Source organism: Leptinotarsa decemlineata, unplaced genomic scaffold, assembly GCF_025532065.1.
Source record: "Leptinotarsa decemlineata unplaced genomic scaffold, Ldec_3_MD MMD2_tig00026282_RagTag_RagTag, whole genome shotgun sequence".
Lineage (NCBI taxonomy): Eukaryota > Metazoa > Arthropoda > Insecta > Coleoptera > Chrysomelidae > Leptinotarsa > Leptinotarsa decemlineata.
Window position 1 is genome coordinate 16,792,457 of NW_027412668.1, and position 23,563 is coordinate 16,816,019.

Sequence of the window (23,563 nt, forward strand, 5' to 3'; positions counted from 1 at the left end):
ATGTCTAAACAATTGAATATTTATGTTGGTTTTAGATTGAGTTTCATTCAAATGAAAGAAAAATAATGAATTTCTGTCAGTGAGAATCTATGGTGTTGCTCCAACTTTTTTGTTAATTCTTGATTTAGGTTAGGTTAGGTCTAAAGTGAGTGGTCTATTTGACACTTGTGGCTCACACTTATTCACACTCGACCAAATAAACCCAGCTTCTTAACGAAGCCGATTAGTTTGTATGGTGAGTGGTTTTTCAGGTCAGATGGTAAGAGCACGGCTCTGCCGAACTCTAAAAACTTGATTCGGTCCCCAGCAGGGCAGGCACAAAGTATATGCTGTGGTGTTTCATCATTTTCCAAACAGATGCGACACACACTATCTTCCGACAGTCCGAGTATCTACATAATATATGATGATTATAATGACAGTGACCTGTAAGAAGACCTGATAGATATCGTAGTTCATCCCCACTGTAGCCCAACAACTGTTTGGTATCAAGCTGCGAAGGCCTTGAGGTGAGCCAATCCTGGAAGTTCTGCCAGAAATCCATAAATCTTCTTGCCATCCAGGTGTTCAATGTTTGTTTGGCAAAGCCTAAAGCGATGCCAATGACAAGTTCTGGTCCGATGAAGCTGCTTGCAGCACCCTCTTTCGCAAGGGAGTCAACAGATTTATTGCCTTCCAGGCCAGTATGACTAGGAATCCAGACCAGATACAATCTGTTAAGTCTTCCTATCGAAGAGAGTTGTTTTTGGCAATTTGCTACCAATTTAGACGTTGCTCGGTAGGAGCCAAGAGTTTCTAATGCCGCTTGACTGTCTGAGAATATTTTTATTGACTTGTATATGAGGTTGGATTCTTCCAATCTCTCCGCACACAATTCAATAGCGTAAAATTTCCGCTTGAAATACAGTCGCATAGGTTCCTAGGCAGGTTCCTAAAAACACCTGCACCAGAACCTGAAGGTGTTTTTGATCCATCTTGAACCAACAACTATCTGAATTTTTGCTTCAACTGTTTGTTTGTTTATGGTTTGGTGATAATAATGAAGAATCATAATGGACGGAACAAGGATTCATTTAGGCAGATAGCTCTAATTTGCCCAGGATAGATTTGTTGCTATTGGAAGAGTGTTTTGCAGCCATTAACGACTTTTGTTCGTCTGAATTCCGAAAAGTTAAAACTTTTTTGTAAGAACATTATCATCTTTTATATATAATCTTTAGTATTATGTATAATTAGATAAGCTTTTTTATGTGATTTTTGGAGTTTGCTAACTCCAAGAGAAAGAAAGCCTCAATTGTTTTTAGAGTATCTCATACTCTACAAGCACTAATGTGCGTTGATTTAACATCTAATGACAGTATTCAGTTTCTTTGTGGTTTCTTTGTTTGTTTCATATGTAGGGATACAGATTCCATCATATGATAATGCATGTCATTTTCCTTATCATTTAGCAGCTCGAATGAGTAGTCCATTAAATTTGATTACAAGAATGATACAACTTGTAACTAACACATTGGTATATAACCTTACTGAATTTATTATTGTATTTCATCGAAGATTTCGAGCTACACACTTATTTATATACAAAGTATACTTAAATTGAAGTGGTCCTCTCAAAAATTAATTGTCCAATTCGTAACTACATATGTGGTGGGCCCCGTCGTGCCAACTTTAACCACTTATCTCTCATTATTTTGTTATTTGGAACATAAACAGATACTCCATTAGGAGTTGCTATTGACTCGTTTCAGCACTTCACTTGTGAATCTTGGGATTTATTTTCAACACACGCAATATGTGTTATTTTGTTTTACTTTATCCATTGGGAATGTACAATGCAATTCACTAGATTTTTCGCAGATTAATTTGTGTAAAAAACTCATTTTTTGTATTATTTAGCAATATATAAGGCAAACATACATTCAAAAATGATATTTCAATATTTAATATTTCAATCAACATTTTATAGTTTGAGTCACAGAGTGTTCAATTATAGCCAGCCATTAAGGTATATCTAAAAATCTAAATACGTTCAATCAGCCCTTACCAAGAATCGACCTGTAAAAAAGATTCAAACGTGAAACAAATTAAAAAGAATATAACCTCAGTTTTTCAATTGTAGCAATCCACTTTTTTTTCAAATAAAAAAATTTAAATTTCCTCAACTCAATTTTTTTTTACCAAACTCACAGTATGCAGATATACCGACATGAACTATGACACATTCTTATCTAATTACTAGCGATAGTTGTTAAAAGTAACCTACTATCAATGTTACATTATTGGGTGAATCATTGAATGACACACTAAACATTTGCAATAAGTCAGCGTCAGTTCTGTCTTCAGGATAGACTCTTTTGGTAGAAAATTGTGTTTGTAGTTGATCTTTCTATTACAAATAATATTTATATCGTGGAGTGTTGATTTAGATACTAATTCAGAAACTCTTCAAGAGAGGTTACTTAAAGTGAAAGTTTCTTTGTGAAAAATTTCCAGATTTTTTTTGATTTATTACCAAAGTTTTTCACCAGTGTGTATAACGTAAGTAAATACATATTTAGATATTGAGATTTGATTTGAATAACTCGATGAAAAGCAAAGCAAAATGATTGCAAAAATTTATGGAATATAGAAAAAGTTCAGTACAACTTTCAAACCCAAAATTAAAATGGAAAAAATGAAAAATAATGGAACAACCACAAAAGCTAGAAACTACACAATAGTTTGTCAATTTTTCTCGAAAGTAAGTAAGGAATTGACTAGTAAAATAATTGAATGAAAAAATTATAGGGATAATTTTAAACGAAGCAAAATTACGGAAATAGCTGTAAATTGAGTTAAAAAACTCATTCTAAGACTCAATTAGACCAGGTAGTTGCTAAATATATTGCTACATTTTCTTGTCACTTGTGACTGGAGCATATCAAAATTGTTGAAGCCTTAAATTTGCAAAAATGGTGTACTCAGTCATTGTTTTGAGTTATATTGTGTTGATGAAAACCCAGAATAATAGTATTTTTCAATATTTATAAATATTGTACTAATTGTTGATATTTTGGAAACATATTTTCATGTATAAACTATAATACCCAATACAAGGCGATATGTGTGTTTTCCATTGGTTACTGTTTCATAGACCTTCAATAATGCATGCGAAGTTTTTAGATATCAATAATTTTTCTGATGTGTTCGTACTTTAAAATAAACTATCCGAACTCAAAATAACGCATTCTCTGTCAGGCAATGTATGAACTAATAGATGAATGACATAATCTTGAAATATGAATGAATTGACGAAAATTGAACTAAACATTTCAAAAGCACTTACTGTGAAAAATCGCAACTTCTTAATTATCAGGCGCTTACGCAAAGTACTGTTGGTTTTTTAAATCTTATGGTCATCTCATAAAACAGCAACAATCCGAATTTTCAACATTCAATACATAATTGCAGCTAGACAAGCAACAGCTGGATTTCAGTTATACATCATGTGGGTATTCCACTTGGGAATTGCTTTTGTCATATTTCATTGATCGTTACAAATGAATCATTGAGAGTCGAGGGGCTTGTTTATCAGATCAATAAAATAGGGTTGTTTATAATAGAAACTTCTCTCTTGTATAAACCTGCAGAAACCCACAGCCCTTGGGTCACAAATCATTCTGTTTTGTTGGGCCTATTGAATGCAAAAGGGTCGAGAGAAATGGAATAAAAGAAAATAAAAATTATTTCCTCACCTCCTGTGGCATTCATAGTGAACTATATAGATATCGGAGTTTTCCCAAATCAAAAATTTAAATACACTTTTTTTTTTGTTAATCAAGGAGTGTATCAATCCGTATTATTTGGAAAATTATGAAACGATAATGTTCCTTCGAGAACCTTTTTTTTTCATAAAATAATTTCAACTGATTTCCTATTCTATAGTGCCTTCTTCCTGGTTTTTTTTTTTTTATAAAAACGGTTTGCTTTTGTTCTAGCCTGATAATCCATATTTTGTTTTTCTCCGATGGTAACAAAATTATTTTTATCATCGCAACGTGTTTGAACTCAAAGTTATAAGTTAATGACTTGTTACTCGAAATGAGGTTCTATATTCAAACGCATTTTTCAAAAAATTACTCTATGTTTTTTGTTACCTCTTCATTTATGAAATTTTTACAAAGTCGTTCCCCTTTTCACTTACCATTATAAAAAATAGTGTCTTGTCCCGAAACTTTTGAGCACATCATTAAGGATGATACTATTACATGTAAGTGATACTTTTCATCAATACTCTTATTATATATCAAATTTTTACATAGCCGTCCCTCTTTTTACTTATCATTATAAAAATAATGTCTTGTCCCGAAACTCCTGAGCACATCATTGGGGATGATATCATTACATGTAAATGATATTTTTCATCAATACTCTTTCACATATCACATTGTGAACTATATCTGACTCGATTCCATAACGAATGTTTGTAGTACAAACCGAATGGGAAAAGTGATTTACGTGTAATTCATAGTTCACGTGAAAGTAGTTATTTCGAAAAAAAATTTTCTTCTGGTTTGTATATGAAATAAACTTTTTGTATTCTTTATAAAGAGTTTTTATTGTAGTCATTTTCTTTCTTCCTGTTTTTAATTTTTTTTCGTGTTTTGTTTAATAGTAGAAATTGAAAACATTTTTCTAAAAAACCCTCCTAAAAATATTCTCTTTTCAATTTGAAAAATATGTTGTAAGAAGTTTAAAAATAACATCATAAATTGAAAAAACAATAACACCTTGGAAATAATCTGAAGCACCACCTTGATGCTAGAGTATTCCAAGGAGTATTTATTCATTCATATTGACAAATTTTTTTTAAGGAATCATTGAGTTGGAAATTTTAATATATTCATAGACTGTGTATAACGACAGAGTACCTTTTTTATATTTGAAACTCGAGAATATTTGTGAAATCTGGCAAATCATGGATAAGTGTTGTCAAATTAGTTCCTTTTTGCGAGTGTGCCGCATCGAGGAAAGAAAAGATATATACTCATATTATAACAACAATCAAATTATCTTTGTGGTTAATTAATTATAGTTATCAAAATAGTGTTTTTGGAAACTAATGAGGTATTGCATGTAGTTTTTGTACTTTATCAGTGAGCAGTGTATAGTATATACGAAGTCAATTCGAATGGCATAAAAACTAAATAGTTACCGAACGTCGGCAGTTTTTTTCAATGGTATGAGCGGCGTTGTACATTCATACGAGGTCTAATCATTATTTTTATGTGGCATGTTTCATATGGTATTAACTAGTACATTTATCAGACCCAGTACATTAGTCTGTTCCCAAGTAGAGAGGACCGGATCCTCCGGGACAAGGAAATATTAAGAGCAGATAGTTGTTGGTTTACAGACGGTTGAAAAACACCTTCAGGTCCTGGGCAGGTGTTTTCAGTAGCAGACCCAGGACAGAGATATTAACCTGCCTAGAAACCTATGCGACTGAATTTCAAGCGGAAATTTACTCTCTTGAATCATATGCGGAGATATTGAAATAATCCAACCTCATACACAAGTCAATGAAAATATTCTCGGACAGTCAAGCGGCGACGGAAGCTCTTGGCTCCTACCGAGCAACGTCTAAAATAGTAGCAAATTGCAAAAAAAACACTATCTTCTATGTGAAGACGAAACATATTGTCTCTGGTATGGATTCCTGGACATACTAGCCTGGAATGCAATGAGGCTGCTTGCTGACTCCCTTGCAAAGGAGGGTGCTGCAAGCAGCTTCATCGGACCAGAACCTGTCATTGGCATCGCTTTAGGCTTTGTCAAACAAACATTGAACACCTGGATGGCAAGAAGATTTATGGACTTCTGGCAGAATCTTCCAGGATTGGCTCACTCCAAGGCGTTTATTCACCCTTCGAAGCTTGATACCAAATAGTTGTTGGATTATAGTGGGGATGAACTACGCAGAGACTCAGACTGTCGGAAGACAGTGTGTGTCGCCTCTGTTTGAAAAATGATGAAACAGCAGATCACATACTATGTGCCTGCCCCCCACTGGGGCCCTAATCAGATTGCAGAGCCGTACTCTTACCAGATGGCCTGACCTGGTCGAATAGACCCACTCACTTCTGACATAAGCTAACATTAGTCTTTTAACTGTTCGGATTGACTTATAGACGTATTGCCTATATATATCTACCAGCTGTGGACTGTATTATGGTTCACGAGTTTCTTGTTACTAAAACAGACAATGTGGTGAATTGAGAAAAGTGAGAGATTATAGAGAACAAATACCGCGCTGATGAGCCATGGTTGAATAGAACTCGTAGTACAAGAAGAAGCTGATGTCCTGTTTAATTCACTACATTACAACGCAAAACTTCATAAGGCCAATGCAATCGATAAGCATTCCAACAATTTTAACCGGAAAGAATAAGGTAAACGGGATAACAGAACGTGGTATTCAGTAGTCAAGAAGGCCAGACATGAACTGGAATACAACTCCGGTCGTCTTCTAATCAGCAGCATATCTGTCAACAATGTGCACCAATCAGAACAACCTATCAAATGTGCGATCCAATCGGGGGTGAGTAATCACATGAACACCCCACCACTATATTAAGCATCACCCTCTAATATATAAATGCGAGTGAACATGGAGCTCGCCAGTCAGTCGTTGCTGAGACTTCGCGATATATCCTTCTTCCTCACAGTCAACGCATATACAACTGAGGATGCCTACCACAGTAGCAGGCGAAACGTTTGGTACTACAACTTCCATTCGATCTTGGTACTAGATATTAAATAAATTGAATTTTTTTCAATTCTTTCTTATATGTCTATAAATAGTAATTGGATCAAAACTGAGACTATAGGAGTACTTTGTCATTATGACAAAAAAAATTAGTAGGTAATTGCAAATAGTATGTACATCCCTTAAACAGTGTGAAATACAGCAAGGGAGCTGTATCTGTAAGTAGAAGACTTCTTCTTCATCTCCTGATGATGGCAACTTAGTTGGTGAAACACGCGTCGAGTAGAGTATTACATTGGGAAAAAGTTCTTGTTTTGGAATTACGAGTACTTGATGCTTGTTTAAAAGGGCAAGGACTTCTTAAGATAGAACAGTTCGTTTTATTCAACGTATGTTCATACTGATACATATTTACTAATTATATTTCAGCAATGCGCCTCACGTTCTAGAGAAACTCGGAGCTATTTATTGTACCGCCACCGTAATATTTAACAGAAGTGTGATGGCATTCAAGTCTAAGTATCGAAGAAAACCCTCATTGTTAAATAGCCTTTTTTGCTATTCCAATGCCCATCATTGATTGTGAAACCAACTACCTAATAGAACTGCTTTACTTTCATATTATTACTGACAATGTAATGAATCATTATTTGACTTTACTATATCTTATATAAAGTATTTTAATTATCTTGATTATAAATTGCAATACAAATATTCGAATCACCTAACAAGATAATGGCTGTTTATTTGCCAAAGTTCAGTTTGCTTTTGTTGTTTACAGTTGGTGATTCGGTTTCAACTATCTCAAATGTTCTACAGGAAGAGTTGGCCGCCAGCAAAATTAAAATCGAATCATCTACGAACAACGGATGTTTTAGAAGTGACTAATCAATAATCACTGATGAGTGTATTGCAGTTGTTTGGTATGCATTGATGTAGGTTGCAATGATTTCATCTTCTGTTTTGAGCGTGATTATATAAATACTTAATGGATATATTTATATATTTATATGCACTTCAAGAGAAATGATACATTAGTTTGAATTTACTGATTTGCCTTGTAATCTACTTTCATGAACATGTGATTAGATGTTATTTTTTGGGAAAGAAAGTTTTTGCCTTTCTACTACTCCATCTGATACAAAAAAAAAAGATGGAGTAGTAGAAAGCCAAAAACTTTCTTTCCCAAAAATTAATCACTCCTAAAAATATAAACCCTTCAATTCATGTTATTTTTACATTGCGTTAGTATTATGGTATCAGCGGCCATGGACATCCTTCTAGATCTACCTCCTCTACACATTTTTTGGAGAGAGAGGCTAGATGGACTGCATATAGACTTGTGCACATTGCCAATTGCACAAATCACTTTTTTTGGTCCCTTGGGAGCTGTCTGACTTCTCCATTTAGTCCAAGTCTCCAGAAAACACTGCAGCCTCTTGGGCTTATTGCGTTTATTCTCCTATCTACTCATGACACCCATCCCATCAGTCTTGTTCCCTGTACTAATTTGTACAGGTTCCGCGTTGGATGTTCGTCATATTCTTCTGGACGTAATTTCATACGTCCATATATTGCATGCCTCCTGTGATTCAGTGCCTCACATTCGCATAAGATGTGTAGAGCTGTTTCTATTCCTTTGTTGCATAATCTGCAGCTGAGGTCTCCGTTGTACAGCCCCATTTTATTCAGGTGTCCTCTAAGCGGACAATGACCGGTTAGTGACCCTGTAATTATTCTGAGCCGATCCCTACTATATTGAAGTAGTCCTTCGGTTTTTTTTTCGGACGGTTCCCTAATGAAGGTTCTACTGTGTTTGTTGCCAGGTACTTTTTTCCAGTACTCTGTGTACTTTTTATTGGTCCATGTCCTAATCTGGTTTCGTACCAATGATTTTGGTACCCCCAGAGTTGGTTCAGGACCTATATATGAAGTTGATGATCCGTGTCTAGCGCATTCTTTAGCTTTATCATTACCTGTGATTCCTGAATGCCCTGGCACTCAGTACAAAGTTAATTTGTTCCTGTTTGCAAGTTCATTCAGTTCTTCATGGCATTCCCAGACCAGTTTTGATGTCACTTTTGGGTTTGTCAGAGCGCCTAGTTCGCTCTTGCTGTCTGTTAAAATATTGATCCATTCATTTCTTTGAGGTCTCAATTTAATAAGCCTTACACACTGCAAGATAGCATACACTTCCACCTGAAAGACGGATGTGTATAGTCCTAGCGGATAACTGTAGTTTAAATTTCTATCCGCACAAGTCACTTTAATGCAGAGTGCAACAGACTCTTGGTTGACACTGGAAGTCACAGCATTCTGGAAATGACCTATGACGTTATGCCCCCAACTGTCAACTACGAACTGCCTTATAAAGTACTGTTCCCGATTAGAGAGAACTGGATCCTCTGGGAGAAATATTAAGAGCAGATAGTTGTTGGGTTGCAGACCCAGGACAGATATATCAACCTGTCTAGGAACCTATACGGAAATTGTGTGCGGAGAGAATGGAAGAATCCACATACAAGTCAATAAAAATATTCTCAGATAGTCGAGTGGCGTTGGGAGCTCTTGGCTCCTACCGAGCAGCGTCTAAATTGGTAGTAAATTGCTAAAAACGACTCTCCTCGACAGGAAGACTCAACACATTGTGTCTGGTCTGGATTCCTGACATTGGCATCGCTTTAGGCTTTGCCAAACAAAGAAAGACTTAACAGATAGTCTCTGGTCTGGATTCCTGGCCATACCGACATGGAAGGCAATGAGGCTGCTGACTCCCTTGCAAAGGAGGGTGCCACAAGCAGCTTCATCGGACCAGAATGTGTCATTGGCATCGCTTTAGCTTCGCCAAACAAAGATTGAACACCTGGATGGCAAGAAGATTTATGGACTTCTGGTAGATTTTTCCAGGATTGGCTTACTCCAAGGCATTTATTCACCCTTCGAAGATTGATACCAAACAGTTGTTGGACTACAGTAGAGATTAACTACGATGTCTAACAGGTCTTCTTACAGGTCACTGTCATTTGAATCATTATATGCAGAGACTCGGACTATCGGAAGACAGTGTGTGTCACCTCTGTTTGGAAAATATTGAAACAGGAGAGCACATACTTTGTGCCTGCCCCGCTGTGGAACGAATCAGGGTTTTAGAGTTCGGCAGAGTCGTACTCTTACCATCTGATCACTCACCATACAAACTAATCGGCTTCGTTAAGAAGCTGGGTTTATTTGGTCGAGTGTGAATAGGTGTGAGCCACAGTAAACCCGTGCGGGTTGCGGTGGGGGTCGAATAGACCCACCCACTCTGGACCTAACCTAACCTTAGTATTGTGGCAATTTTGAGAGATCGGAATCACAGAAAAGTGGAAGAACAGTTCAGCAGTTATTTTCATAGCTGCGAAAATTGAATTTCGCTTTTTGCTATAACTTCTTGAATGTAGTTTGAACTTAATATGTGATTTTTTTGTGGTTGTAGTAATAAAGACGTTTAGTGTTATCATTATTAATCAATTGAAAACAGAATAATAACATTATTAATAACAGGTTCTCCAGAAGTAGACCATATTTTCGAAGAAACATTAAGAAAATATGAAGTTTTGTTAAGAAGCAAGCATAGATTCGAAATCAACTGTCATTTAGGATATCGACCAAAACGGATATAGTGAGTTTTGAAATGGCATGCCTCTAGACTCTACTATAGAGACAAACAGTGGGCAAAACTTCAGAATAGTGAAGTAATGGTTTCTCTGTTAAAACTACTCGAAAACAATGGTACATTTCAATTTTTTTCAAACTTATATATTCCAAAACCTGAGAAAAATTAAGAAGACAAAAAAATTAACCAACCAACTAACCAAGTGAAATCTATTCTAGTTTTACATTCATTTGTAATTTCTCTAATGAATAATGTAATACAATGCTGCATGAAATAATCCACAACAAAACATCAAAACTGACATTTTGCGTCAATGATCTGCTGTAGAATTTGTATTATCTTGTAAATTTTGGGAATTTTCCATTTCCCTATATTTGCACTTTACTCTTCGATACGTATCTTGGAACTAATGGATGATAGTTGTTGCAATAATCAATCTAAAGGTAAATATTTGTCACCAATGTTCAGTTCAGGAAAACAAGATCATCATCATCTGGAAATTTCTACGATAGTTAAACTTGCTACGCATGTGGCAAAATTATTTTTCTGTTAGTCGTATGTGTTTATGAAACAACAAGACAAATAAAATGGTACTGCTGATAAGACATACAATATAAAAAACTCAAGATTTCGATTCAGAATATTACAAAGTGTCCCTGCCAAAATGCAGTTCGGAAATTGGGAAATGAGGATATGAGATTAAAAAATATTCAAATATGAACTGAAGAAAAAACCATTTCGTTGTCTAAAATACACCAAAGTGAGAGAGCTCCACTGCAAACACCTCATTACTGTTGGGGGTGATATAATTTCCAGTCTGAATTACCCCTTCTTGCTTCCCCCAGACTAGATGTAAATGAAGAAGATTCAAGAGTCTCCAATACAGCCGCCGGTCTTGAAAGTAAAAACAAATAATTCACGTTTCAAAAAAAATACAGTTTGGAGAGAAATAGTTTTGGTTGACGAACCAAAAGTCCGTCAAATCTATAGGACATCCGTCAATCTCCACGCTCGACACACACTTTCTTTCATAATTAAACAATTATAGTATTGTTGAATATAGTACCTACGATAGTGTTTACAAAGAAGGTTTTGTGAGGTTAGAATAATTTGGAACTGGAAACCATTGAAAATATAAAAAATAATCTGAATTGAAGGGGTTATATTTTTAAGAGTGATTAATTTTTTGGGAAAGAAAGTTTTTTGGCTCATCAGATGGAGTAGTAGAAAGCCAAAAACTTTCTTTCCCAAAAAAATTATCGTTATTATTAGCATGTATATTAGCGATATCTTTGGGGAGCAACTAATGTTGTCGGGCTGCTTGTCAACATTGGGAAAGTAAAGACTGTCAGGAAAGCGCATGAGGTACACATTCCCAACGTCGTCATCCCCCACGTCGAAAACGTGGAAGCAAGTAATGCTCTGCGAACTTCTCGTTATCCTGAAAATTGATTTGAAACTTTTATCGTCGAAAACTTAGTCTCCAAAAGAGAATATGTTTTTCAAAAGAGGCTATTTGTCGTTGTATACCACGACGGCAAAGATGCGGACAAGCATCTTGATTGATGCCTTCCACGTCGGCTACAACTGCTGGCTGAGGTACGACGATTTTTTATCAAGACTGTGCGGGGAGAAAACGTGCTGAAGCCCCAGGGAACGCGAGTTTTTGCTGCTCTACAGGCGTAGCAATACGATCCGATCTAAATAACGCCCCCTTAGGGTGTTGAGGTTGCTGCGGTTAGGTGAGGAGCAGCGTCTGGGATCGTACGCAACTTCTTTGCTGAATTTTTATCCAATTGGACTTTTATTGGTTTAGTGGTTATATAATTGCTTTAGCTTCCCTCCTTTCCCTAAAATTTTCCATTGCCTTAGAGGCACTAAAACAACCGACCAATACTTTGTGTCGTTAATTGACATTTTTTCTATTGCAGAGTTCGGAGAAAGAGACTAGCGGCGACGAGAAAACATGCCGAGAAAATGAGGTGACTTGAGTGCGTCGTGTTAGGTGGCGTAACTCCCGCTCGGTCGAGGGGGAGCCTCTCTCCTTCTAAGGGTATGGGAGTCTCATCGCCCGATGATGCGTACAGCTACCCCGTCCTGGCGCGGCTGTTGCATTCCTTGCCCCACGTCAACGTCTCTTTTCATCCGGTCAACAGTTCTTTCGAACCTCAAAACCCCGTTTATCTGGAGGTGAGTAGATAAGTTATAATTAAAACCTTAACAATAAAACAAGCAGAAGTAAAAAAAAACGCACAGATAAAGTATTTTAAGATACATACCGAATTGATATTTTGGGCTAGGGACAGCAGGGTGTAATAATTATTATTAAAGTCAAAATCAAAATCAAATTATTCCAAATATTAAATTAAATGTTTCTTTTTTAAATTTTAAATAATAAAATTCATTCAATTCCAAAAAAAAACATTAGGATTTGTGAATTTCGTTTCTATTGTCCCACCTTTGTATTTTTAGGTACATACCGAATTGATATTTTGGGCTAGGGACAGCAGGGTGTAATAATTATTAAAGTCCGGAAAAATTAAATCATTCCAAATATTAAATTGAATGTTTCTTTTTTAAATTTTGAATAATAAAATTTATTCCTGTTGTGTTTATTCCTGTTGTGTTCGGGTTTTACCTCCGTAACCAATCATTTGTAAAACTGTTATTTTATGCATTTCCGTTAATCTAACCATTTGTCAGACTTAAAGTTAACGAACTTTCAACTTAAATTGAAACACTGACAACTAATGTTGTAACATACAAAACAAGTTGACAAGGCGTTTCAAATTACAGTTTTTTAAAGGATACCACCTAAAAAGAAAATTGCTATGTTTTTTGCTTACTTTCTTATTATCAATATCTCAACATGAAATAAGTTTTGAGTGTATTTTATCGAATTTCGGCAATCACATGATTTTAATTTATTTTATCTTAATTGTTGCAATAAACTTGAAAGCGATAACATTTTTGAATAAAGAATGAAGAGACTTTCCAAATGATATATCACAAGCCTATACTTCCCATTTAAAAAAATTGGGGTTGTACCTGTCATTCGACGGGGGTTGAAGGTAGGGGTAGCATTTTTCCGTTGAAGTATGTAAAATTTTGATTTAAATTTGACGTGTTTCGGGGTTTTGTTGAAATTTTGAATAAATTGCCTAGCTTTGTTATTTATTTACATATATCGCATACTCGTTTCATTTTAGGTGTTGATCGCCAATCACGCCGAGATATTTAATTTTTTTGGTATTTTGAATGGATGAACAGTTACAGTTTGGTTGAGAGCATGTTCATAGAAGTCACTTATAATTTGTTTTTTCCATTTATCATACGAGACACGTTATGAAATAGTTGAATGACTGATGATCGATAATGGACAGAATGGGTACTGAAGCCATTGAGGTGGAAAATTTTGAATTTCTCGAATTTAATTTTACCCAGGAGTTAACCCTGATTGTTAACTGTCATGACATTCAGTCATCATTGTCCAAGTGTAGTTTGCATGTCATTATACATCTCATTATATTACTCGTAAGTCAAACGAATGGCAATATTGTAATTATAATGAACGTCTTTGATAAAGAAAGTATGAAACGTTCGTTTTTTGTCGCCGTTGAAAGTAATTTCCGCTACAGTAGTTGATTTGGTTTCTATTTGCTATTTCATTCATTCTAATGGTGCAAAAAATATTTCAAGGACAGTTAGGTTAGTTAAGGTTAGTAGACTGTAAACTAGTGGTTTTCTTGAATATATTAATAACATTTTTTCATTTCTGGATTCATGTTTTCCTTTTCACATCATTCATCATTACAAATATAGCACATCCTCCGTAATTAAGTTTTGTATGTTATAGGGGCAGAGTTTACAGATGTATCTGTGATGTAAATTACTACCGCTATGTTTTGATTGAGATTAATTCTCTGCTATATAGTATATTATTTAATTTATTTATATAGTAATGAGTTCCGGGCATACCGTGACAAAATTACATACCTACTCCAATGGGAAATGTTCCTCAATTTGGGTTATTACAGCAAATGCAAGTTTGAACAAAATAAAGTTGAGTTTATTTCATGAGTTTTTCAAATTCACTTCGAAATGTATTCAAATTGATGTTTCAAATGTTGGGTTTTGATTTTTAAAGGCGTTTGTTTTTAATTCACATATTGGCAACAGCGCCTATATCAAGTTGAAATAATTTATACGTACCTAGATATTCTACTTTAAAAAAGGAAAAATCTTTATAAATCAACAATTGAGGCAAAATATAAATTATAGTTCAATACCACCTCCACAAGCCACATAAACAACAGTTGTTTTGTTATTTATTCATATAGAGGAAGATATGTTAGGTGCACAAAATGTCATATGTCTCTGAACTCGGTATATGAGTAAACAGAACAGCACGCCTCTGAAATATGTCATCTTTGTTTGTCTCATACAGGTAACAGATTCATTGTCCTTCATTAGCTATAACCGATGTTGCCAAATGGTGAAATATAAACAAATCCCTTTAAATGTTGAATGCATTATTTCATTCCTATTTTTTAAGTATTTAAATAATTTTTAAAGAAAAAGGTTGAAATGATTTTAAAATTCGTTGTTTTAGAGCTCTTTTATGAAAACTACTTGATTTTCGTCAGGAGGAACATTCCCCATTTTCCCGAATCTTGGCTGCTCAAAAGTTTCTGCAGAAAAGTATATTAAATTAAAAAAATATTGTAAATATTATTCGCTACTGAGATCTATATAGAATAAAAAAATCATGACTGTTGTAACATTTGTATTAATATCGTTAATTTTTCGTACTCGGGATCTGAGTGCCATCTGGTTATCTTCATTTCTGGTGAAAGTTAAATGTAGAACCTCTGTTACCAGAAATGCAATACTCTTTTTGACGCGCGTTTCACCAAACAAGTTGGCATCTTCAGAAGATGAAGTTTTCTTCATCTCCTGAACAAGATATCTTACAACCCTGTGGGCATATAGGAGTTGATAAGTCATTGCCCAAATATTTCACAGTTATATGTAACAGTTATGCTAATTTAGAAAAATCGATTTGAAAAAATGAGCCACCCTACGAAGTGAACCTTTTTGTACTTTTCAGAGTTGCATTTTAATGTACTTTGTCGTTTATCATTTGTGGAATTGGCCGCGGTGGTAGTGCGCCCGACTCACGATCGCAAGGCCGTGGGTTCGATTCCCGCCTCGACCAGATATTTTTCTCGAGAGAATTCATCTGGTTGAAGCTGGGATGATTCTGCAATCGTGTCAGGAATCACACGTTAAAAGGTAAGACTTCGTTAGTCCTTAGCTCGCACAAGTTTCTCAACTTCTGATAGTTGTCGTTCGATAAAGCAATTGTATAGCGAAACACGTGTTGCGGTTTTGTAAACCATCTAATGGAAATCTCACAATAAAGTGTTACTTGAATAAGTTGTGGATTTTCGTCAAGTATCGGCCAATTTCACACAATAACATGCTGTATAATTTCAAACCACTGTTATGAAGATAAAGTTGATAATGAATATTACTGGAGTTTTATCTCAACACCAAACGGTTCCAAACAGTGCATCACAAGAACAGTTGATATTAACAAAAGCAATATTGGATTGGTTGATGTCTTTAATGGTATCCATAACTTGAAGCTCAAGTATTCTTATGAGCCTAATGGTATGTCCCAGTTTCCACATTTGAAAAAATATTTAGTAACGGGAAATTATTCAATTCTAATTGATCATTCAGTAAATTGCCCGAATTCCTGAATCTATTGATTTCTGAACATTCTAGATTGAGTTTAAAACTCTTCTCTTCTGAAGGTAACACGTCGTATTCATGATTGAATTCGTGACCTTCTGCTAAGAGGTGGTTTTCAAATGTGGGATTGGTCTTTCTATTTACAAAACTACTTCTATGCTCTTTAATTTTTTGGGAAAATGTTCTCCCTTTTTGGCCAATATACAGTTTTGGGCAAGAATCCTGATCTATCCGACACCGAAGTTTTGTCTTTGATTTTAAAAAATTTACTTAGACTATTAATCGTTCTGTGAGCTACGTTTACGCATTCTTTCTTCAAAAAACGGGCAATATTATTGGTTGGTTCACCCAAATATGACAATGTTCTATAACTGACGTTATCGCATCTTAAATTTGGGTAGACCAGGTCTATGGCTATAATATCTAAATTATAACCGTTGTTGACCGCGATTTGTTGGTTCAAACTCAGCTCTCTCTGGAAATTATTCTCAGACAGTGGAATATTCAATAGTATGTGAAGCATACTATTGAATGCAGCAACTTTATGCTGGTAAGAGTGTGTGGAGGAATTATGTATGATAATGTCCGTTTAAGATGGTTTGTGGAAAATTGCAATTTCATGTTTATTGTAATTTAGGTAATTTATTGGATTATTTACCTCCCTCTCGGTGGTGAATTTTATTGACAGATAGGCAATTAGGCAAGTTCATTGAATATGTCAATACCATCTACCCGTCCGAACTTATTAAATTCATCATGAAACATTGTCAGTCACCTTCATACAAACGCTAAGTTAATGTAAATGAAAGTAAGACTTGAAAAAATAAAGAGAAATTATGAAACAATGCAAAAAATGAAAAGATTTCAGACCAAAATTCTTAAAAATCGTTTACGGGTTATAAGTAACAGAAGATTTTGTCCATTGTTCAACTATTTTATTATTAAGGTTACCGAGACAAATATTCGTCTTCGTCATCAGAATCCGCAAAAAATTAAAGAAAGCTATTTTAATTTTCCTCCCAGTAATGAAAATACCGAGAAAAAAACGTCACAGGAACTATTAAGTAATTCCTCACAACAAATTCCTTTCGACATTTCCCTTGATAAATAATTCTTTAGATTAATTTCAAAGTCGGTTTCGCCAACTGAGTTGCGAAGATATGCGGTTATTTTTTGTTTTCGCTCAGTTAGTTGCAGACAACAACTGTTCATTATTCATCTCCATTCCTTTCGGCGTCTTTCTTTACATTCGGATGATATTAATCCGGAGGCCGGAGAAACACCTTGGCTGCTCTCTAAAAGTTCAAGACAAAAACAACGTCACGTAGGCTACTGAGATTTGTATTCGGGACAGCTGCACAGGAAGCTAACAATTGGTCTCACGACTTCTTCCTGCTTGAGGAAATGTTTATGTGTTGATTAAATGGTGATGCGTCCATTGCCTGCGGGTATTTTATCCCAGACAAGAATTTCCGAGTTTAATCTTACAGTCGGGATACAAATGTTTGCTGTCTCTATTTACCAAAACCACGCAAAAAAACGGCATTCATATCACAGGAAATACAGTCCAGGTACATTGATACTCAACATAATTTTGTTCCTTCAAATCGGATACTTTGTTGCTTTCAGATAACACAAAAAATGTTTTTTTTATTCCGTAATGTGATTACTCGCTCTCTCAATGTATTTTAGTTTGAAAATCACAGATAGATTTATCGAGTTCCTCTACTACTAGTTTGATTAAATTCCTATTTATTTATCAGTATTCAATATTCTGTTAGTATAGTTTAAGTAAACGATATAGTAAACCTACCTTTCAACAGTTCCCCTTTAATAATATAGTTAGAGAGCTAACTAATTTTGTTATTCAATAATCATTTCTGATTATATAAGAATCACAACAACCACAACACAACGCAATTTCAAATGGCAATATACAGGAAACCTACACAAACAAGCTCCACCATACCCGCAAGTTCAAACCATCCACCATCACACAAAATGGCCGCCTATAACGCATTCATATATAGAATGCTAAGTATACCACTCAACAATGAAGCCAGAAACAAAGAACAGAAAATCATATACCAAATAGCGAACGAGAACGGATACACCCAAAAGACAATAGATAAATTAGAAAATAGAATCAAACAAAAAATATAGAACAAGAATCAAGCCACCCCAACAGACAAAACAACACAACGATGGACAGCATTTACGTACGTAGGACACCAAACCAAAAAACTAACAAACGTCTTCAAGCCACTGAACATCATCATCACATACAAGCCGAACACGAAAATAATACAAAATATAAACAACTATGAAAAAGAAGAAGACAAAAACCAAAACGGGACTGCAACAAATTCTATATCGGCCAAACAAAGAAAAAACTGATCCAAAGGTACGAGGAGCACAAAAAGGCATACATAAATCCAATAGTATATAAATCAAACCTGGCAACACACGCCATACAAAACAAACATACCCCACCAGAGAACATAAAACTCATACAACAAGTCAATAAGGGAAACCGCAGGGACATTTGGGAAAACTCAAACATCCATAAATTTAACAGTCAAATATCACTTATCGAGGAACAAATACAAATCAAAACACAACAAGACCTAACATTCAATATATTAAACAAATCAATATACACTTCTAGAAACAGTATATACCTAGAGAAGATCCAACCTGATGTAACCCAAATACAGACAAATTTACCTAAAATACCTGGAGTACCTGAATTGAGGCGTTCGGACGTATAAAAAGATATACAACAATGACTGCCTAGATTATGACAGTACGACCAGCTGTCGAAAGCGCTCGCAGATAATTAAATAGAAGTTATAAAGCTTCAAATCCTTTTTGTGACTCACATTCAATTCATATAGAATCTCAACTAAATTTTTCATTTCACATTCAGGATCTAGCAAAACGTCTGGCCAAAGCTTCTTATGGGTTGCGTCAATTGAAATATCAGCTGTCCTTTGATTATTTAAAAATAGCGTACTTTGCTATGTTCCACGGTATAATGACTTACGGTTTGATTATTTGGGGAAGTGCGACTCATGCCAATCAAATATTCATAGCACAAAAAAAAGTCATTAGAATAATTTCTTCTAGTGAGTATGACGTTCATTGTAAGCCCCTTTTTAAAAAATTTAACATCATGCCGCTGCCTTGTTATATATTGGAGTGCCTCCTTTATGTTGGGAGCAAAATTTTGGCGAATGAGGATATCTCAAACTGCCATGTACATAGGTACAGTACCAGAGGTGGTAGTGATCTGCGTCTTCTACTCTTCAGACTAACCAAATCTCATAATTCTTATTTGTATTTAGGTTTTAAAATGTTTAACGCCCTTCCACAAAAACATAAAAATTTCATTACTTTAAAAACACTTAAAAATCAAATGCGCAAATATTTAGTTTATCATTGTTTCTATTCTGTGGAAGAATTTTTGCTTCATGGAAGTGCATGTGTGTGTGAGTATTGATTTTTTATTTATTTTTTTTATATATATTTTTTCGTTTTTTTATAGCATTTGTTTTGTTTTGTGTTTAATGACAAATGTAGACATGTTTTTATTGTATACACGAATAAATATATCTATCTATCTATCTATATCTATCAATGTATATATATATATATATATATATATATATATATATATATATATATATATATATATATTACTATTGATATAAGTTACAAAAAGGATTTGAAGCTCTATGACTTCTTCTAGGCACTCTTCTATCAGATAGAAGAAATTTAGTTTTAGACGAAGATGTCAAAACTTTCAAAGGAAGTGAAACACTCGGTAATAGATTCATGGAATAGGAAACACCATTTGCTTTCTTCAAATATTTTTTGACGATGAACTATTGCAGAATATAGTTGATGAATCAAATCTCTACATGGTTCAGAAATATCCAAATAAGACAACGACAATAACCGTTGCTGCTCTACAAAAATATTTAGGCATATGTATATGCCTAAATATTTATATGTCCATCGTTCACATGCCTAATGTCAAATCGTTTTGAAGTAGTCGATTAGGATTGAGACAGGTAAAAAAGACTGTGAGTCAAAATCGATTTGAAGCTATAAGAATAGTCATTCATTTCAATGATAATATGAATGTTACCCAGAGAAGACGAAACACATGATAGGCTTCATAAATTGAGACCTATTATAAAGGCCCTGTCGTTGAAATTTCAGAATGTCCCATTGGAAAAAAGCCTATCAGTGGACGAACAGTTATGTGCCACAAAGGCAAGGCATCATTTGAAACAATATATGCCAGCAAAACCTTATAAGTGGGGTTATAAGCTGTTCGTTCTTTGTGGAGCTTCTCCTATAAATTCGAAATTTATAGTGGTGCCGAAAATCAGCCAAAATTCAGACTACCAGATGAACCAGATTTGGGGGCAGCTTCAAATACTGTCATATGTTTATCCAGAGTGGTTCCAACTAATTTGAATCATGTGGTCTACTTTGATAATTACTTTACATCACTACCGCTCATGTAATTTCTGGCTAGTAGAGGTATATTTGCTCTAGGAACTGTGAGAAGAAATCGGGTTCCCAATAATTGCAAGTTATCTTCAGAAGAAAAATCTAAAAAATTTGACCGAGGAACTTCCTGTAAATATGTCTGCAATTTAGATGGCGTTGATATTTCTATTGTTCTGTGGAAAGATAACAAACATTTTTCATTGATGTCAACTTTCGTGGGAGAATTGCCGAAAGGAACAGCCAAACGCTTCGATAAAAAACAGAAAAAAAATGTTCAACACCAATGCCCAAATCTTGTGCTCGAATATAACAGGCACATGGGAGGTGTGGATCTCTTAGATAGCTTGATTGGCCGCTATAAAATAATCATGAGAAGTAAGAAATGGTACATGAGACTCTTTTACCATTTAGTAGATATGGCTCCAGTGAATTCTTGGCTTCTCTATGAGAGATGTGCGGCTCAAAAAAAAATGAAAAAAAAAATTGAAATTGGCAGAGTTCAGAGCAGGAAGACCATCTGACGTAGAAGCAAAGATATTGAGCAGAAGAAAAACGTTCTGCGACTACATCCTATATTCCACCGAAGGACGTGAGGATGGATGGTCTGTCCCATTGGCCCCTTCATACCGATACAAGACAAAGGTGCAAGTATCCCATCTGTAAATGTTGTTCCCAAATAAAGTGTAGCAAATGCAAATATGATATATATTTTTTTGAGTATTTTTAGGGAATTCTTGAGAACTTTCTGAGCAATCCCGTATTTTTTTATATAACTACAGAAAATTGATCATTGTAGGGTTAACATATACCATATTATATATTCATACCTTGAAGAGACAAAGGCCTATCGCAGGGCCTCTCGCAAAATACACTAACACAAATATCATGTAATTTAACAAAAATCTTGAATAAACATTTTTTACTTGACTTGACCTATTATTCAAAACATATTGTCAGTTTAACATACGATTTTTCAATGAAGGAACTGCTTAGAAACTTATCTATTTAAAATCTGTTTTTCCGTTAACCAGCTGTCGCACCCCTACGAACGACAACCCTCAGAAGTCGAAACTTGTGCGAGCTAACGATTAACGAGGTCTTACCTAGTTGTGTCGTTACGGATGCCTTGTTCAACCACTTCATTTTAATGTTAGCTTCTAGCTAGGTCACAGCTGGTGAATGAAATTAGTAACATGGAAATCAATCGTTTCAGTTGAAAATGTCTCCACGATTATTGTGGAGTCATCGCATCAAGAATTGTTGTTCGCTGATTTCTCAAATGGTAACTATGGGAAAAAATTGACATGCGCATTTCAGATGTTATGAAAAGAAATATAGGTCTAATTGTATATTATAAATCAATAACTGTTTTCTTTTCTTTTTTTTCTGATTGATTCGGCTGTTACTTGATGAAGATGCATAGTAATTTTATAAACTACACCTTACGATTTGATCTCCACAAACTTTATTTGAGAAATATATTACGACATGTTTCGCTAACACAGTAGCTTCTTCAACAGTGATTTGAATACTACAAGTTGCTTCTTACGCTAATCTAATATATAAAAATGGATCTTTGTTGGTTGGTTGGTTGGTAAGTGAACTTCTACATCGCTCAACCGATCGTGATGAAACTTGACATGTATAAGTAATTTTTCATAGAGAAGGTTTTTAGGCTATCAGTTTTTCTGTAACTCGCCACTAGATGGCGCTGTAGAACAATTTTTTGAGAGCACTGTTCTATAACGCTGCGCACGCCTAAGTTCGTTGATTCTGATTCTGTCAAAACATTGAAACAGCAGCGATACAGCAACATAGTACTAATTAGTACTGCAACTACCAAATTCTACGCGGGCGAAGCCGCGGGCAATAACTAGTATTTATATACCACAGGAAACTACAATTGGGACTGCCTCCATCAAAAAACCTAAACCTCTACAATTCTCATACATCTGAGGTACCTCTTCAATTATGATTACCTAAGGCATATTACCTCACTTCTACATCAATAATGATACTTTCAAGAAAACAAGTTTAAAGATGGTGTTCTACTCAAATCCGGTTGGTCATTCATTAGAATGTTTGAATTTTTAAGTTAATTTCCATTGCTGCCGAATGATTCAGTTTCAAACCTATATTTTCTATGTGTGAAATTTCGAAATCTTCGTTAAAGATATGATTTTCTTGTAAAAGCTCATGTGATATTCCTGGATTCGATTCCTAAATTTTCTGCCAGTTTGACCAATATATACCTTAGGACACGTTCCACCCTTTAATTTATTTCTCAATATCTCTCTCTCTCAATATCTGGTGAATTTAGTACTGGTAGTACTAAAAACAGATAATCTCCAGATCTGATTGTAGGTATCTCATCTGAATGGGTTTGACGTGTACGAGGTATGTTCAAAAAATAGGGTGAATGTTCAAATTTCGCGGGCTACGTACATTCGGTTAGCGTTTTTATGTTGGTACACTCGTTTCGAACATATGCTCACAGTTTCAGCTGTTTTAGCATTAAGTGTTCAAAAACACTTGAAATGTTGTACTCTGAGGCAGAAAAATGTTTACAATTGGTACCAGCTTTTCACAGAAGGCCGAGATGTGAATGACGATGCTCACCCTGGACGCCCTAGCATATTAAAGTGAAGAAAATTTTTACCAAAAAAAACCGTCGCATGAGAATCGCTCAGGAATTATTGAATAGCGTCAACGGTATCCGATTTGTATAAATGGTCAAAACTGATGACGAATCATGGGTATATGGTTACGACATCGAAACCAAAGTCCCATCGTCAAAATGGAAGAGCCCAGGAGAGCCAAGACCAAAAAAAGCACGCTAAGTTCGATCAAATGTTAAGGTTTTGCTCAGATTT

The 23,563-nt window shown here is 35.0% G+C and overlaps 1 protein-coding gene across 3 annotated transcripts in view; it reads left to right on the top strand.

Moving 5' to 3' along the window:
* The window catches only part of tty (tweety), a 135,096-nt gene that overhangs the window by 61,828 nt on the left and 49,705 nt on the right, over window positions 1–23,563 (top strand). For 2 of the 3 annotated variants that reach the window (XM_074179919.1, XM_074179921.1), the window contains exon 2: window positions 12,338–12,596. In XM_074179919.1, coding sequence (XP_074036020.1) covers window positions 12,462–12,596 — 135 coding nt within the window. In that variant the 5' untranslated portion in view covers window positions 12,338–12,461. Of the gene's footprint in view, window positions 1–2,382; window positions 2,542–12,337; window positions 12,597–23,563 lie in introns of those variants that run through there. The other variant, XM_074179920.1, reaches the window with a different exon arrangement.